This window comes from Anabrus simplex, chromosome 1 (assembly GCF_040414725.1).
Source record: "Anabrus simplex isolate iqAnaSimp1 chromosome 1, ASM4041472v1, whole genome shotgun sequence".
NCBI classification, from domain to species: domain Eukaryota; kingdom Metazoa; phylum Arthropoda; class Insecta; order Orthoptera; family Tettigoniidae; genus Anabrus; species Anabrus simplex.
Genome location: NC_090265.1, coordinates 1,237,163,227 through 1,237,182,643, shown reverse-complemented (window position 1 = coordinate 1,237,182,643; position 19,417 = coordinate 1,237,163,227). Strand labels below are relative to the sequence as shown.

The window sequence follows — 19,417 nt, the reverse complement described above, 5'->3', positions numbered from 1 at the left end:
CAGTACCTTCGGCACTTGTCCACTGGGCGAGTGCCCTGATCAGAAGACGCCAGAACTATCCATTTCTTGTCAAACCACTTGACTACAGCTATTCCGTCATCATGCCTAACTAGCATGTCACAAGATCCTCTTCCTTGTTTCTTTCTTTGTCGGATTTCAGTCGTGCGTCTTTAGGCACCCGTGTTTCCTATTGTCCCAGTTGAATACAGGCAACGCTTTAGTAGCTTGTGCACCAATGTTCCACTAGTAAAATACCTGTCATGAAATACTGTATAATGTGTCCAGGTGTTAGACTCTCTGTGAATTGAAGGACTGCAGATTCTCCGAACTTACATCCATTGTCTGTATATTCAGGGAATGTCGTATGACCCTGATAAAATTAAATCAAGCAGAACTCCATTTGGATTTGCTAGGATGAAAATCTTCAGTCCTACTGGGTTAGGTTTGTTGGGAGCATACTGTTTCAAACTGAACACCCCTGAAAAAGGACCCATCATTTCATCCACAGATAATTCAGCACTTCTTTCTTGCTGTAGACAACTCCTTCTTATCCTCTTAAGCATAGGCCTCACTTTCAACAACATGTCTTGTTTCCTTTCTTCCAGATATATGCCATCATAAAAAATTAATTTTAAGGAGGTTCGGATGGAAAATGACTTGTTACGAGACATGTTGACACTAATAATACCTTGCATCATTGATCCCAGTACATACTGATCATAGGATATTGTAAACATTGCATTACCAGACTTATGCCCAAAAAAAATCATTTTTGTAACAGTGATTTCAAGTGATCGTCCATGCCTAGCTACATGTGTCTGATTGGTTTTATCAAATAATGGTTGGAATAGGTCTTCATCCAAATACTGCTTCAGATAATCAATAGGCTTAAAATTTGAAACGTTGATGGGTTTCAAAGTTGGCTGAAGAATACCTGGTTCCTCAGGTGAAAAACTCTTTCTCCTCCGCTGCGCTCGGGAGATGTGTTGGGATTCTCTTGACGGGTATGTTGATAGTGGCTGTGCAGGAAAGAAAATAATAAGAAGAAACCCTCGGAGCATTTACAGCATAATAATCACAATCTCTAAACAGGATTCTAGCAATACAAGGTGATTATACGTTATAAAGTTAAACACTTCTTCACTGGAACATTCAAATTGATCGGATGAAACTGATGGCATGTGTGTCGTGTTAGCATCTAACTCAGTGTGAGGGTCGCAATCATCACCCTCTGATAATTCTCCTTCTGTTATCCAAGTTCTATAGCATTTCTTCTTCTTGGTCATCTTTTAAAGTATATAGTATTTGAATCACTAATTGAACTGTAACCAATTATTCTACTGCCAAATAATTGTATTGCTGATATACAAACATGACTTCTTCGAGGGAAACAGGAACACAATACATGAAGATTTATTTTCAATCACAGTTTCTGCCTAAAAAGTAAGTTAGCACACTAGGTTAAATTCATCCAAATATATTTCAGGTTATGAAAACTTAAAAAATTCTTAATAATAAATTAAATTCGAGTAAGGCTTATTCCGATTATTTAATTATCTTCATTCTGTTTATTCAAGTGTGTTAAGTAATTTCAGTACACACCACACTGTAGGCCAACTTCATTTCTGGGCATAATATCTTATGAAGTGAGTCCCGAAGTACAGAATACTGTACTTCGTAAATATCGCGTTCTCACACAAAGACAGAAGATGATAATATTCATCAAATACTTTAAAATTAGCCTTCGGAAATTATAAACAAATCTAATAACATTAAACTATCAAATCCTGAATATAAATTCTGCAAATCGAGGCTCACCTTGCAAGCTGCACTTCACATGGTGCCATGATGACGACGCTATTTTTTAAATTTCGTCCAGAGTTGTCATATGTAAGACGGAGGTCGCGAACAAGTTCGAGATTTTGTTCCTAGATGTCGGTAAAACCTACACATCAGCTTAATCGTCTCTGATACTTCCCGCCATCTTGTGGAGAATATTTTAAACTTCCAATACAGCATACTGTACCAGGCGTCTCAGGAGGTTTGCCTACTAAAAGTGTTGGCTGACAACCGTTTAACACAATTGCAAGCTGTCCACATCGTGACCGTATCGATGAATTCGATTAACAAATTATTAAACAAATTAATTTAGAACACCACCTAATCGATATTTTATTTCTCGCCTTTTGGCAGAATTATAAAAGCATTATCATATACAGGACATGTTTCGACCACTTAGTGGTCATCTTCAGCTGTCTTTAAATGTGAATGAAGGTGATACATGGTCGAAGTGCTTTAGATTGCATATATAGAGTACACATGCGTTCTGTTCTCGTTGTAGAATACTTTGTAGGATCAAACCTGCGTTATAGTCGATCGGTCGGTCGGTGCTTTGAATGATTTTCCACTTTTTATAGCCCTGTTATTCTCAGGAATTTTGTTCCATTCACGAGATGTGAAAGCTGTGAAGGAATTGGTAAACATGGTAGTTCTGTGGGTCGGCAGTGCGAGAAGGGTGGTGTTGCGTGCTCGGGTATTTCTCTCATAGTATGAGGAAAGATAATTAAAGGAGTCATGGACAAAGGGTTGTATTTTCCGAAGACAACCTGGGAGGGCAAAAAAAGAACAAAAAATTAAAGTTTTGCTTACAAACAAAGTGTTGAAACAAGCACTTGAAAACCTGACTGGCCTGTACCCATCAGGAAGGGGTATTAATCACTTAAACTACAGAGATTTGCTGCGTCAACTGCCATACATTCCAGCAGTGCATCATGGAATATATTTAAGCCTCAAACCAACTACTTACTAAGAAACTGAATGAAGATCTTGACAATGAAGACCAAGAAGGGGAAAATCCTAATCTAAAGTATTATCTTCTTTGCATACCGTATTATTTTTAAACTAATGTCGTTTTATTAACGGTTGAACTTAAAATGTTATTCTACTCTTAATTTTCTGAGTTACACTGGTATGTAATCTAAAGACTATAAATGGATATTTAAATTTTCAATTTTGTTGTGTGTTTTGTTTAATCTAATAAAATCTTATTTATCTCGAAACTTTGTTTTTGTGGGTTAGCCCCTTCTCTTACTCAAGTACTCAATTAATAAGCTATACAAAATAAGCAGTTAAGTAAGTAATAAAACTAAATTGTTTATAACCAATTACACTAAATGTATAACAAAAAAGCACATTTATTTGAATCATGTTTATACATGAATTTAACAAGAGTCAGTGAGTTACATAAGGATATAAAAGAGACATACTTTAATTAGTACGGCCAGTAGTTAGAAATTAATTTACAAAAGAGCCCCCAAAACAGGTGCTTTGAATGCATTTCCACTTTTTATAGCACTGTTATTCTCAGGAATATTGTTCCATTCACGAGATGTGGAAGCTGTGAAGGAATTGGTAAACATGGTAGTTATGTGGGTCGGCAGTGCGAGAAGGGTGGTGTTGCGTGCTCGGGTGTTCCTTTCATAGAATGAGGAAAGATAATTAAAGGAATTTCTCCGGTAGCTGGGTTGTGAAGTGTTTAGTATTTTATGACGGATGCTAAGGGAGTGGTAAGTACGTCGCACGCTTAGACGTTGTAAGCGTGTGAATGAAGGTGATACATGGTCGAAGTACTTCAGATTGCATATACAGAGTACACATGCGTTCTGTTCTCGTTGTAGACTATTTTGTAGGATCAAACCTGCGTTCCAGTACACAATATCGCTAAAATCAAAATGAGGCAAAACAAATCCTTCGACCATTGTTCTTTTTACTTTCTCCGGAAAAATTAGCAGCAATACGATTAACCGCACGGCCAACTCGCCCGGTGATGTTAACTTCATACGGTTAACTCCTAGCTCGTGGACTCGGTATTTGTGTTCATCTTAAAACATTTTCCTTCATTTACACACAACGCTCTACACTAACAACCAGTACGGAAAGACATAATAGTGAATACATCCTTCCACCTAGGCTTGTGACAGAAAGGACATCCGCCCGTAAAACTAGATCAAATTCACATCAAATGCCGATCCAAAGAAACTGGGATATAAGCGAGGAAGATTATTATTATTATTATTATTATTATTATTATTATTATTATTATTATTATTATTATTATTATTATTATTATTATTATTATTATTATTATTATTAGCAAACACAAGAGAAAAGACATATTTTAGCTAAAAGCCTATCCGTATCTTTCAACAAAAAAACAAACAAAAACGATTATTTGGTTTTTATGCTTCACTAACCACGTGCCTTGGTTTTATATACAAATACACGTGTTTTCATAAGCACGGTGGCTGCATAGACGAGTATAGTGTAATCGACATCTCGTACTCATCCATAGTCTACAAGGTATGCATTCCCCGCACGCCTGTTGCCGTTGGACCTATAGTTTGTTCTTTCGTTCGTAAAAGGTTTTCCCTCCAGGATCGGTTTTTCCCTCGGACGCAGCGAGGGATCACACCTCTGCCGCGTCAAGGGCAGTGTCCTGCAGCTTCAGACTCTGGGTCGGGGGATACAACTGGGAGGATGACCAGTACCTCGCCCAGGTGGCCTCACCTGATATGCTGAACAGGCGCCTTGTGGGGGGATGGGAAGTTTGGAAGGAATAGACAAAGAAGAGGGAAGGAAGCGGCCGTGGCATTAAGTTAGGTACCATCCCGGTATTTGCCTGGAGGAGTAGTGGAAAACCACGGAAAACCACTTCGAGGATGGCTGAGGAGGGAATCGTACCCCCCTCTACTAAGTTGACCTCCCGAGGCTGAGTGGACCCCGTTCCAGCCCTCGTACCACTTTTCAAATTTCATGGCAGAGACGGGAATCAAACCTGGGCCTCCGGGGGTGACAGCTAATCACACTAATCACTACACCACAGAGGCGGACCCTATAGTTTGTACCGAGATAAACACATAAAATGGCGGCAGCAGGCTCCACTCCCCTTGCTGACTACTTATTATTATTATTGAGCAAGGCATTTTAAGACACGTTATCAACACGTAATGAATCGACAACAACGTACAAGAACTCTTTGTTAATGAGAGAACACGAAAAAATAGTGTTAAAACAAAAAGCTCGCCTCGTAACTGCATACATAATAGGATACACACATCACCCGCCAGAGCTCAGCACACACAGTCGGAACACATCCATACATGAATGAAATAATAATAATAATAATAATAATAATAATAATAATAATAATAATAATAATAATAATAATAATAATAATAATAATAATAATAATAATAATAATAATAATAATAATAATAATAATAATAAGCGTTTAGTCAGTGAGGTTAGCAGCCTCTAGTCGAATTCAAAGCCTGTTACCCTCTTCCCAGCGTCGAAATCGGGGTCTCTAAGGTTAAGCCTGCACAGGCAGACAGGCACGCCCACTATTTTTCACGTCACACACCAGGGCGCAGTACTGGCATTCGGAACACATCATGTAAGAACGGCATAATAATAATAATAATAATAATAATAATAATAATAATAATAATAATAATAATAATAATAATAATAATAATAAGCGTTTAGTCAGTAAGATTAGCATCCCTGTAAGTCTCGAGTCGAATGCAAGCCAGTTTACACTCTTCTCAACATCGAACCTGAATCTGTACAGTTGGCACCCATGTCCACCACTCAACACACTCACACGCACAGCCCCACTTTTCGTCACAGTCACGTGACAGGCAACAGCCAATCAGCGCTTGATTTATGAGGAATCCTAGATACCTAATAACGGTTGCTATTTTCAGATGAACACCTACCATAAAACACTGCCTGCACGTTTGCTAGGTAACATTGCCTGGCCATCCATCCATACCTTACATCACAGCCTGCACGGTTGATAGGCTTACTCTTCCCTCTCACGTTTTGTGACACCAACTTCTGTAACGTAATTTTTCAGATGATCCTCAGCCATAAGAGATATTCATGTCAAAATGTGGTGTGGTGCTCACAGATCATTAAAAAGGGAACCCACACGAATAAGAAGTTTCAGTTATCATAGATATTAAGACACGCCGAGGTTAGGAATTTTGTCCCACAAAAATATATACATTTTACGTGCTGGGGAAAACGACACCGGACGAGTTGGCCGTGCGGTTAGGGGCACGCAGCTGTGAGCTTGCATCTAGGAGATACTGGGTTCGAATCCCACTGTCGGCAACCCTGAAGATGGTTTTCTGTTGTTTCCCATTTTCACACCAGGAAAATGCTGGGGCTGTACCTTAATTAAGGGCACGGCCATTTCCTTCCCACTCCTAGCCCTTTCCTATCCCACTGTCGCCGCAATAAGACCTGTCTGTGTCCGTGCGACGTAAAGCCACTAGCAAAAAAAAACCCGACACGGTGCTGCCTTCTTTTAACATTTTCAAATGTCTTCGATCTCAGTCATGTATGAACCTATTGTCTTGGGAACAGACGGACAACGACTAAACAACTGCACCTGTGGAGTTGGCTGTGGAGGTAGTTATAGTCGTGTTCTAGTCCGTTCCATTTATCGTATCACTTTTGGTGCTTGGAGTGTCCGAATCATGTTCGGTTCGCCTGGTTCAGGTTTTTCTACTTGACGGCAATGGACGACTTGCTTGTCCGGGTCTGAGATGATGATGATGATGATGATGTGGAGGAGGAGGATGAGAATGAGATAGGGATAGGATGAAACTCGGTGTCAGTAGCCTATTGTCGAATAACACCGAAGGGGTCTACTCAAGGCTTAACATCACCATCCGTCGGACGAATCACCATTAACAGCATTATATACCCTCACTCCATATGTACACTGACGCGAGGTTTGGAAGTGAATCAAGGCTTTTTGGCACGCAACCTAGTGATTCGAAATTTTATGCCACCACCGCTCGCAGTCTGCGGGCCAACATTCTAATAGTGATTTTTCTTTTCGAACAACGGGACTTGAAGCGGCTAACCACGGTATCAGACCATATATACCTTAACGATCATGGCCACCAGATGGGATATAGTCGTGTTGGAAGCAGTAGACATAGTATGATAAGCAATAACACGTCCTCCCCAGGGTGTCAAAAAGATGCCTGTTGGGAGACGTGAAAACAAAATCACCCTATCACTGACCTCTTCAAGGCGGTCGAAGTTTGAATACCGTTCATGTCTTTGTAGGATTTTTGAAATAAAAAGGTATATCCCTGTAGTTCTGCTTCCACGTATTAGTGGCGGACTGCGGGTTCAAAATTTGTGGAGGTCAAGATATGAGGACCGTTCGTTTTCATTAATCTCGTCGACTGAATAGCACAGTAATCAAAACTTTAGGATCTTGACGAATGAAAATTAATATAACAATCCTGACATATTTTCATGGTAATATGGTTGAACGAAGTAGGTTATCCCAAACTGGCCTCCTCCTATCACTTATTCTCATTATACGCCAACATAAGTCTCATTATTGGCTATTGGTTGAGCACCTATTACCTTACCAATTGAGGGAGAGCTAAGTTGCGATAGGCCTGTTTCTTCTGTACCACACTTGCAAAATCTGCTTAAACGTTATACAGTATTCAATGTTCTCTTTTTAGAACTGGATTGAGTGAAATAGTAGATTTGTTCGAGACTTAATTTCGAGACAATTTGCCTGTAAAATCAACACCTTGACGCAGGTCACCTGAGTCCCTGTCCTTCCCTTCTGATGCGCTACTCCCTTCCCTCATGACACAAGTAGGTTTCACGTGGTCAGTGTAATGGATTTTTACGATGTTAATGTCAGGTTGCAAGACCAGAATAACATTGAGCCGCATTATGGATCCCCTAAGCATTTCGGTATCCAATGCTAAGTTCTCCAACCATTAAAAGAGAGATGCAGTCATTGAGCTTCTACAAACAGGTAAACAATATCAATTCCAGAATTGGAGAATGTGGAAATAAATGTGTTCAGTCAGATTTCAAATTACGAGTATTTACTTCTCAGGTAAAATTTCTCCCTCGTTTCCCCGTTCATACATTTTTACTGCAGAAGGAAATACCAAAGCGAATTTTCAGTCCTCGCCACGCTTGTCAGACACCAAATAACTTCTCCGAACTCGTATTTCAGTTTATACCAGTTGTTTGCCCAACTTGTGAAAGACAACGCTTATTTGGAGAGAAGTGACCCTTGCTTTGTGAGACTTATTCCTTTACTGTAGTTGTTAGTTGTCACTGAAATCGAGAATCGAAGTTTGGTACTTAAACAAGATAAATAATTTACAGTGTTTGGCTTATGCACTGTGCTTTTCTCGTCAGGGGAACGAGTGATGTAATGTTGGAATAGTTAGTCGTGTATTGTTTTCTTTCGAATAGTAAGCCATGTACGGTATTGTGCATTTTTACGCGCTAATGTTCTCAGATTGAAAGTATGGAGTGACGAGCCCCCAACTCAGTCTGACACTGCTTCCACTGTCAGATCCTAGTTTCATCCTTCATATACGATTTCCCTTGATAAACACCAACATCTTCTACGTGGAGCCATTAACTTTACAAGACCTAGGAAGTAAAATTGTATCGCCTTTTGACGTTCCTCCTTTTGCTGATTTCTTTGGAAGGGTTAGACTCAGTAGCGCAGTCAGGATCGTCCGATGGGGTGGGTTGTAGGTACAAAATGGTGACAACACAATGAAGGTGCTTGTGCATGTGTGGTGCACGCTTGCAAGACTTAGGACACTGACACAAGTGAATTATGTTGATATTCAGGTTGCGGTACACTACAAAATATTACATTAAAGTACAGAACTATAATAATACGATCACAGTCAAGAGTTTTACACCAAATGATACGTTCGGTTTACAATCTAAAATATAACATTCGAGGCTTCTTAGAAAATAGATTCAACAGATCTCTTCGTCCTACAATTCTCTGAATGTGTATTTAGTTTATTGTTTATTGCCAGTTTCCGTTTATTTCATTTTCGTAAAATACCATGGGGGTTTGTGTTTCTAACCCCCAGTAACCCCCTAACTACGGCCCTGTTTAGACCTCTTCGCCCTGTCCGTACGGTTAGAGTTAAGAAGAAACTATGATCTTCGTACGCAGAGTGGTTCATTAGCCCATTATTTTAATTGAAGAACATGCAACTAATCTAACACAGTTAGTCCGGAGGGTCGATATTGCTACGTTTATTCAGCAACTTATACCGAGTCAACCGTCCCCATGAAAAAAGGCTAAATGCAGTCATTTTGCCAAGGGAAAAGAAGTATTCCACAAATACGCTGTTTATTGCGTGCTGTTATAATAAATGAACGTATTGTATTGTACAGTACCATAGGGATAGGGACCCCCTAGGACGACGCCTCCATTTCCTGTCTATACATCCGACTAAGCTGAAGTGGGTAGACAATGGGTTAGGTTGTCGTGGATAGTCTAGAAGCCGAAGTTTAAACTTATCGCTAAGTATCATGACAGAAATAATGGAGGTTTTGTCGAATGAGAAATACTAATATAGGGTAAGATAGATTTATTACACAAATAATCCGAACCATACTAATTATCAACAATAATAAAAAGCAAATTAAATGGCCTCCAAAACGGCACCGAAATGAAATTTAATTAAACAAACTATCATCTTAAGATAAATCAGAACAATAAGAACGCAAAATTACTTCATATGTGAACTCAAAATTACAGAATTAAGTAATTGAAAGTATCACTTCAAATCAACGTGACAGTTCGAAGTTCATGTTTTCATGGAGTAACGTCGCCTTATAAACTCAATTTAACGTACTTACTTAATTGGAAGGATTGCCTCGATAAGTCCATCTGCACTTGATCTAATTCAGTTAATACTGGAACATGACTTTATAAAACACGATTAAATACTAGACCTTCATCTACTCTATATTTACAACAATCATAACGGCTTAATAAACACAGCATTTACACTGGATCAGGTGGGTAAATAGCTTACGTACTACACTGACTCGACATGTAAATCCCGGTTCACCAAAAATCTAGATGGAACTAGAATAACCTCAATCATCAACTCAGCACTCGGGCTGTTCCCAATTAACAACAAGACAAATAAAAATACAATATACCACTCAAATACACAATCCCTGAAAAGAAACAAGTCAAAATAATACCAAATACAAAGAGAAAACAGCGAGCCACGATCCCGTTCATCACGCTGCATCGGAGCGCAGGCTAGCGCCCTTCATCATCTCTCCTCTCTATTTTTCCTCCTTGGCAATCAGCTGTAAATATTAGGCCACAAGACTACTCTCAAGACTTGGTTGCTGTTTTGACATGGTTCTTGCACGGAAGCTACTCTTCACTTCACAACTAGGCTATAATTCTGGCTAAAAATCCGACCTTCATAGCGTGCACATATTTCAACAACCGCTCGTGAGCTTATATTCAGACATACACATTGCAGGCATGCTAACATTTTTCTCAACACATTATCTCTTGGCCTGACACTTAATTCAGGGCATATTTACTTCTCAAAAGATACTTCTCCATAACAAAATAATAGGCCGATTCTTGCCTCACACATTTATCATAATATTACCAGGCATGCACACTGCACGCACCATTGACTTCATTCATACCTCAACATGCATCTCACTCACACATTTATCCTACATTTTCATCAACGCTTCCATTACAGTTCAAGGTTCGATTCCCTGCTTGACCACTGCCCAGTCTCCAATTCATTTTAAAAGATCCCATTTAAATTCAACGGCGTATCTGCGGCTCCATACATCTTACAGCACCTCAAAATTCATGCAAACCAAGCAGCCTATCTGAATCTAATTTTTGTGTAAATAAAATAAAATTCAATTTCGACGCTGTATGTGTATTACTCTTAATATTGATGATTTTGGCTATCTATCCCTTCTATAAAAACACAGGAATAACACTAAACTCTCGTGCATAAAACACACAAAATCAAAATCAGAATATAACCTATCATCTCCCTCGGTTTCCCATCTAGCTAATCATAAAGCAATAAAAAAAGAAAACATGCAACCCAATCCTGTCCATATTTACAATTACAAACATATAAAGGAGAATCATGCCATCTGATTGAAATTAATAATAAAAATACCTAATCTAATCCTTACTAGTATTTAATGTATTTCACAAAACATGCCACTTAAATATCACATGCAACGTATCTTAGAAACTCCCATGACGTCTTTAGCGAGTCACATTCTCGCCCCCATGTTTCTCTACTCCATCGCTAACACACTTTGCACAAGTGGATCCCATCTTCTCTCCGACTGTTGAAGTCATCCTCTTGAAACTGGTCCCTGTATACAAGCAACACATAAACATATAGTCAGTCACTTTGACCGCTCGCTGTGCACGTTGCGCCGTAATAACCCCGCTTTAGACTGTAAACAAGAAGCCAACGTGAATAAATTAGCAAAAACACCTTATTCACATTCAAATGTAAATGTCAGGGGTTCAATAACTGTCTCCAGTAGCGTCCCGCGGATACGAATCAAACACGAATAGTCTATCGCGATCGCATCCGGCCCGAAGGTAATATACGGAAAGCGTCTCTCGCTCTATTATCGGACTGCAGCGGAAAGTATCGTTTGTACAATTACTGCACGAATTTGTGCCGGTACCGCACTGGCAAGTTAATATGATTGGTTTAGACAACACTTTTCAAAAAATAAATTCCACTGTTTTAGGTCTGTGTGACCATACAAAATCAAACTCTGCCCACGTGGCAGCAACTGTGCGTTTCATGTACACGGAGGTATCACTGAAGTGAACTATTCAACGGCACAAAGCAAAAGCAGAACGCTCCACCATGAGGTGCGCTTAAGTATGTTTGCAGACCCCGTTAACGCTAGAAGATTCCCGGAAGATTCAAACACTCAGCCAATCATAGCTATTACCTTATATAATGTCTTTATGATCCAGTGAAATTATTATCATCAAATAACATGGACTCTCTTCCTTTTACTATTCTTTGCCGTTTCGTAGGCTAACATTCTCCTCACGCAGACGTTCGATAAGTCTCCGTACATCGTAATATATGTCAAGCAACACTTGAAATCTTCACTGTTTACTGCAAAACTCCTCACAGATATCTTCCTGTGCCTGAGCTGTCTCCTCCATCTCTATCTCTATGAACTTGATTTCCTCATTGTCCGCACTTTCGTCCTCGCCTTCTACCATTACAGGACCTTCATTGGAATCTCCTTCTTCCTCATCACTCTCTTCATCCGCTCTCTCCATCTCTTCATTCTCAGGAATGTCATCTATCCTGCTCTGACCTCGTGGATAATAAAGCTTAATGTTGGCTGCGTTGAAAATCTTATCCAGAGTTCCATCCAAACTCTGCCCTTTGTATGAGTTATTGCCATATACTTGCATTAATTTATAAGGACCAACAAATAATTCGGCAAATTTCTGGCAGAATCTAGCTGATACATCAGAGCTTACGGGACGTTTTACTAACACAAGCTCATCGACCCTCAGTTGACGATGGAAACGTTTATTCCGACTTCGCCGAAGCCTCTTAATCTGCCTGAGCTTTCATCCGTTCTGCGGTGTCTCGAATACATATCTCTGCTGACGGCCTTGGGTCACTCGGACATGGTATCTTATCGTCCCAAGGTTGGCGCGGATATTCATTGAGACGCACGACTGATGGTATCTGACATGTAGACTCGTGCTTAGTAGAGTTAATACTTTCAGTAGTGATTGGTACGACCTTTGGTCATTTCCAATGATCCATGGGATCTCAACACGTGCCTTATTTCCAACTTCTCTAATTCCCTCTAGCTCTCCGGTTGCTGCTGTAAATTGTTCACCTAACTCCTCTGTCTGCGCTGCAGCCTGTTTAAATTGAAATTAATAGATTATACGAAGTGACCTCTTATGGTAGAATTCCAAATAAACACTGTAAAACTTCAATTAAAGATGTGAAACGCAAATTGAAATTTGAGGTGGAAGAGGCATGCACCAGTAGTGCGCTTCCTGTCGACATGATTTGAATTGTAGTTATGGAGATCTGGAAACTGTTCGAAGGTTCGAATCCTACACTGCACATATATTTTCGATGATATTCACAGTTTCATTGTACCCACGTACGGTAGAGCTTGCCCCTTTTGGACGATAACACAATGCTAAGGATGTATGCTGAATAAACTGTACACCTGTGATCAAAGTTCAGAACACAAAGCTCATTCATTTATTCATTTTTACAATCTACAATCAATGTACTCCAATGAAGTACATGGATCTGTTACTCGTCTCTGGAGAAATAACATGATCAGTGATCAGATATGCTTTACGTGCGGGTGGTGTTTCTCCTACTGGAGAACTTTCTGCTCGTTAGCTGCGCGGGGGAAGAAGATAGTGCGGTTTACCATCACATGTTTGGTTCTCTGACCCCGGCCAATGTTTTGTGTGCGTACGCATCCCTGCTAGATCACCTTATACACATGTCCGATTTCGCAGTCATATTTCAGCTGTTCCCAAGTATTTGTGTTTTTGCTGTTTTCTTAATTCTCTAGTTATTAGTCATGAATGGTATTGTGGCTTGTGCGTTTCCAACGGCACATTGTGTCCATAAGTTCAATTCATATGTGTTAACTCAGTCAGCTCGTGGAGTTCAAGCCGGTTTTCAAGAAGAATTCCCGGATGTAGCCGGTCGAAGTCATAAAACAGTCCATAATCTTCATAATAATGCGTTAGCGTTAGGGTTCTCACTGAAGAAAAATTAGATGGCACTGGTCATCGTTTGTAAAATTCTTCTAAAAGATCACTTCATCGTCTTGTACAAGTGGGAATGTCATTAGGACTGTCCAAAACGCTACTCAATTATTCATTACACTTAAAGCCGTATACAATAACTGTGTCAGATGTTTTCCAACCGGGTAAACCTGTACTAAGGAGCACATTTTATGAGTGGAGTCTAGAAAACCCATACAATGGGCAAATAGACCCACATATAATATTATTCTTGGACGAGGCCTTGTTTCACCTCCATGGTTATGTGTGTACACAAAAACTCTTTACTGGGGTGCTCTTAAACCTGGCTTTGTACATGAAATCTCCCATGATGAGAGAATCTGTGTACGTGTGCAATCAGTGGTGAAAAGTCATAGGGTCAATACTATTTGAGAATACAGTTAATTCTGTTATTACGTGAATACCATACAAACCTTTCTTTTTCAGGGAATTCACTGACAAAGAGCGTACCCGGGCTATCATTTCTCCCACCACAATACTCAACAAACAGTATTTTTGTGGGGTTTCAACAAACTCCACCTCGCCAATTAAGGGATAGACACGTGCACACCAGGTGAGGTAACTCGGTTTTCTGTGGAAAAGAAGTGATTGATGATGCACTAAAATATAATGGCTAACAAAGTATGGACTTCTTAAACATATTCGTAAAGTACGAATGTTTCTATACTCCCTCCTGTGATTCATTTGTATATTATGAAAAGGTATGCAAAAGACGCAGCCTGGCAACGGAGAGTTCCTCCATCAACTGGGTTACTAGCCGCGAGTAATTAATTATCTGTCAGTAGCCTCGTGTGACAGCGTTACTAGCCGCTACTGCTAGCCACAACCACTGTCCGCGAATACTCCCCAGTTAAGGGGTAGACACGTCCACACCAGGTGAGGTAGTTTGGTTCTCTGTGGAAGGAAATGCGTTGATGATACATAAAAAGTCTAACTGTCCAACTGTAGGAGTCTCTAGCTTGCGAATGTAACTGTCCAACTTCGCTAGCCTCTAGCTAGCGAGTTCGAGTCACGTGACTCACTCACCAAGCGCCACTAGCACTTGACTCACCCGTGTGACAGACCCAGCACTTATTAACGGCTAGCTGAATAGCCCTTGATTGGCGAGGGCTTTTTCTTCATTTTTTTACTTTTTAGTTTGTTACACCTCAGCGAAAACTGAGGAAATTGAAATTACTACTATGTTAGTAGACCGGTCAAAATCGACAATAAATTAACAAAACATGTTGTGATTTTTATTATATTGTTTGGACCCATTAGGTCTATGTACTCCCAAATTTGTAACGCTCAAAAAGTTGTGGAGAAATGTTTACACACGAAAAACCGCGACATTTTCGGACTTGCTTCAGATTCTTCTCTATATCTGCTAATCCATGCATTTTTCGTCGAAGCTACTCCATACGTTTTTATGAGCATTGAATTTGTGACAAATTAAGCCCAAACGGAGCTCTGTAGGTCAATTGGTTACCGAACTACGGCACATTGAATGTAGGCCAGTTTTTCCAAAAATTGAACATTTTAGTTTTAGGCCTTCTTTGGAGCGAAATTACGTCGAAACCATTGATCCTACGAGTAGAGCGTGTAGACTATAATTTGTAAGCAATTTTATTAGCTTTAAATTAAGCGCAGAGCGGAGTCTGTAAGCCGCGTAGTTCTCTCAACATATCAAAAAAACCATATAAGGTAAAATCGCATTTTTCCAGAAATGTTCCATGACCTTTCCTATCTTTTGTTTTTTTGGTTTGGTAATGAAAAAGAAGGCATGTAATCATTTAAAAAATAGTGAAATGTATTTCAATATAAATATAAGTAATAAACATAAGTAATCAAAATTACAGTAACTCAATCAATCAATCAATCAAATTAGACACATAGTCAAACGCGTCGCCTTGTTTTTGATGGTTTTGGGCCGTCACTTTCGTTGCTCTCTTCAATAGGTAGGTACTCCAGTATTGGTGGATCGTCAGGGTTGTCTTGAGGGTCGTTATCGTCGTCCTCTTCAATGGTGATAAGGGCAGCGTTCTAGCACGTTTCCCCAGAGCAGGTAGCACACATCACAGAACATCTGAGCTCTGCTTTCAGACAAGTGCAGCCACCTCTGCACCCCTTCTTGCATTTGCGAGAGAGGAGTTTTAGGAGCTCTGCGGGGACAGGAGCTTGCCGACTGGTAATGGGGATGAGTCCAGCCGATGTCAATTCCTAACCCCAGTCGGTGGCCTCTTTCTCCACCCCCAACCACTTTTGCACCTGGCGGTATGTGCGGTAGTGGCGATTCGACGCAATCCCTGTGGTTGGGGGGTGGAGCAAACGGGACAGATTCGCTTTAGCCTTGGCTGCTGTCTTCACAAAAGTACGGAAGCGTACATCGTTGAGGGTGTCTGTCGTTTCATCTCCTCCATATATGGCAACTAGGCACTTGTCACCGGCTGCTGCGACTTGTTGGTGTGTGGCATCTGTCTGGAGGAAAACTCTTGCTTGGTCCACTAGGGTTTGAATTTTTTTGAAGCGGCCCCACATTTTTATCTTCCCCTGCCAGAAGAGGGCAGAGGCGGTGTCGCACCCAGTAAATGCATGGATTAAAAGTTCAAGTCCAGGTGGTAGCTCCACTTCCCCTTGGTACAATGAGCTGGTGGAGAATTGGACGCAACCCGCCTCACCTCTGCCACTCTTCTGGAAGTATACGTTTGTTTTAGTGTATCCTAGACCGCAGAGGAGCATGAGCAAATTCACATCCTATCCAAAGATGATGACATGGTCATTGGAGTTACTTTTTTGCAGACCAGTCTCGACGATATCGCGGTCTGCGTCTTCTCTTCTTTTTATATTTTTGTCTCAATCCCCTCGAGAGCAAAAGCAGAACAGAGATTCTCAATGAGACGAACCTTGTTTTTGCCATTCACGAGCATGTTCTCTTGGGGGACTCTGATGATGGTCGATACGTCAAACACAGTTTCCGCTGATGCTGCAGAATACCGTCGTGATCGCTCTACAAATTTGGTGCTCTTTTGGGCACCATCCTCAAGACACCCGTCGAAGACTCCACACATATTTCTCCCAAAATGGTTAAATATGTAGCTTATGTAGCTTGCTGTGATAGCCCGTACAGAATCATTCCGATGCCACACGACTTTATGGACGAGGTATCCTCCATCGACGACAGCAAAGGTTTTTGCCTGCACACTGACGTTCTCTGTGGCTTGAGTGAAGGCAGCGTAAAAAGCTGATTTTGTGCCTTTACGCATCACTTCGTCGGAAAACAGGGCCATTGGATACGAAGCGACCTCGTATGTGAAATGGGCCTTCAACTGTAGGTCTGACTGTTTCATGATACACATGCGCTGAAAGATGGTGAGTGGCTTGACATCGACTCTCTTCTTGTGGATCTTGATACAGGTGGTAGGTGTTGCCAAAGAGAGGACTTTTTCTTTCCTAGAGAAGCTAACATTCCCAAAAGTTTTTCCAATAATTCGGTTCACCCCCTTTCAGTCCTTCTTCTCGGGCAGTGTGGCAATTTATGTGGGGGCCACCTACAGTACCACTGCTAATGGATACGAGTTTACCTATCGATGGGAACGGTGGATGGTTATTGAACCAGGGTTTCAGTTTTTTTCACTTCAGAGGTATATCGTGCAATTTGCTTAGATCGCATGTCGACATTCTGTTCACTTGTTGTGGAGGAAATATCCCAATACCCTTTTACTTCTTCACATATATTCAGCATATATACCATTCCGCCCATCCAACGAGAGAGCACACTTGTAGAGAAATCTCTGCCATGGCATCAATACCTATTCAATTGTCAAGTCAGTCCACAGACCTGACCAAAATTTGTCGGATCTGCGGATGGTGATGCATCCTTTCGTGAACAATTGATATTCTGTTGGGTTCATCCGGTCTTGCAGATTGCTCATATCTTGTAAATATAAATGAGCACACTTCGCAAAGAAGAAGTGTCCAGACGAGTGAAAGAATGGGAGCATTTGGCTGATTATTTGAAGGTGAAGGTTCTGATCACCCACCGATTTTTTGCACACATTACCTTGTTGACTAATAATGTTGGTACCTACCTACAATTTATTCAACTTACATACCTCCTATATGATCATAACACGTTTTTCATGTTTAAATCTCACTTCATGCAATAAATAATTGGTTAGGTACATATCTGGAAAATGCGATTTTACCTTATATGTTTCTTTTTGAGATTTTGAGAGAACTAAGAGGCTTACAGACCCCTCTCTGCGCTTACTTTAAAGCGAATTAAATTGCCTATAAATTATTTTCTGCAAGTCATACTCGTAGGATCAATGGTTTTGACGCCATTTCGGTCCAAACAAAGTCAAGAACTAAAATTTACAATTTTTGGAAAACTGGCTTATATTCAAAGTGCCGTAATTCGGTAACCAATTGACCTACAGAGCTCTGGTTGGGCTTAATTTGTCATAAATTTAATGTTCTTCAACAAATATGCAGTAACATTCAACGAAAAATGCACCTATTAGGAGATATAGAGCAGAGTCTGAAACAAGTCCAAAAATTTCGCGGTTTTTCATGTATAAAAATTATTCCACAACTTTTTGAGAGTTGCAAATTTGGGTATACATACCCCTGATAGGTACAAACAACATATTAAAAAATCAGAGATACATCATGTTTTGCGAATTTAGGGATTTTTGTGTCGATTTTGACTGGCCTATTGAAGCTGATATGTATAGTAAATTTATTGTGTAATTACTCGTAACTAACACACGCTCACACCACTTAAAAATAATTGCAGTAATTAAAAACAAAATTTCAAATGTATGTAGATATTGAAGAAGTCCGACTGAATGGTCAGCGTACTGGCCTTCGGCTCAGAGGGTTCCGGGTTCGATTCCCGGCATGGTCGGGGATTTTAATCGCTAATGATTAATTCTTCTGGCTCAGGGACTGGGTGTTTGTGTCCGTCTCAACACACTCCTTTTCATATTCACACAAGACACTACACTAAAAACCACCACAGAAACAGGCAATCGTGATTACATCCCTGCATATAGGGTTGATGTCAAGAAGAGCATACAGTCGTAAAACAGGGTCCACATGTGCGACTCAATTCACACCCGCGACCCCACAAGTGTGGTAAAAGCGGTAGGGAAAGAGGAAGAAGTAGATATTGGAGAAATGTCAGCAAAGTCACTTTATTTTTATAATATTTCAAATAATTCAGAAGAAATTCACTGCTGATTTGTTTAATTATATGACGAATTAATTTTCAGATTGTAGCCAAACCTTCAGGAATCGAACTCTATAGTAGGTCCAAATGTCGTCCAAACCTGGAATGTATCTCAGTGTTTGGTAAAGTCTGGTATTGTCAATAATGAATAGGCCTATATCTCATCTTCAAGCCGAGTTCAAACTCGGAAGAGGTACTAGGATTTTTGAAGGGCGGAATATTTTCTTTTGGCGTTCCATGTCGCACGACGTAAGCATGTGACAGATCTCTGGTGACAAACCTCACAATAGTAATTAAAACACAGTCATAGATCATCCAGAAGTAGGATTTCTTTGCCATTAGAATATAAAGGAATGTCAAAATTGATAAGCAGGCAGCCTAAATATTGTCAAATTAAAACGCCTGTTCACAGTAAGTGAAGTTGTATTATTGTTAGAGGAATGACGTTCCTGTCCGTTGATTTCATTAAATTG

General features: G+C 40.2%; 1 protein-coding gene across 1 annotated transcript in view; it reads left to right on the top strand.

The window, feature by feature from the left end:
- Positions 1-11,741, top strand: part of LOC136858578 (1-phosphatidylinositol 3-phosphate 5-kinase-like) — a 114,313-nt gene extending 102,572 nt beyond the window's left edge. Inside the window, exon 4 of the mRNA XM_068225717.1 lies at positions 11,659-11,741. Coding sequence (XP_068081818.1) covers positions 11,659-11,741 — 83 coding nt within the window. The remainder of the gene's footprint in view (positions 1-11,658) is intronic.
- Positions 11,742-19,417: the final 7,676 nt, after the last annotated feature.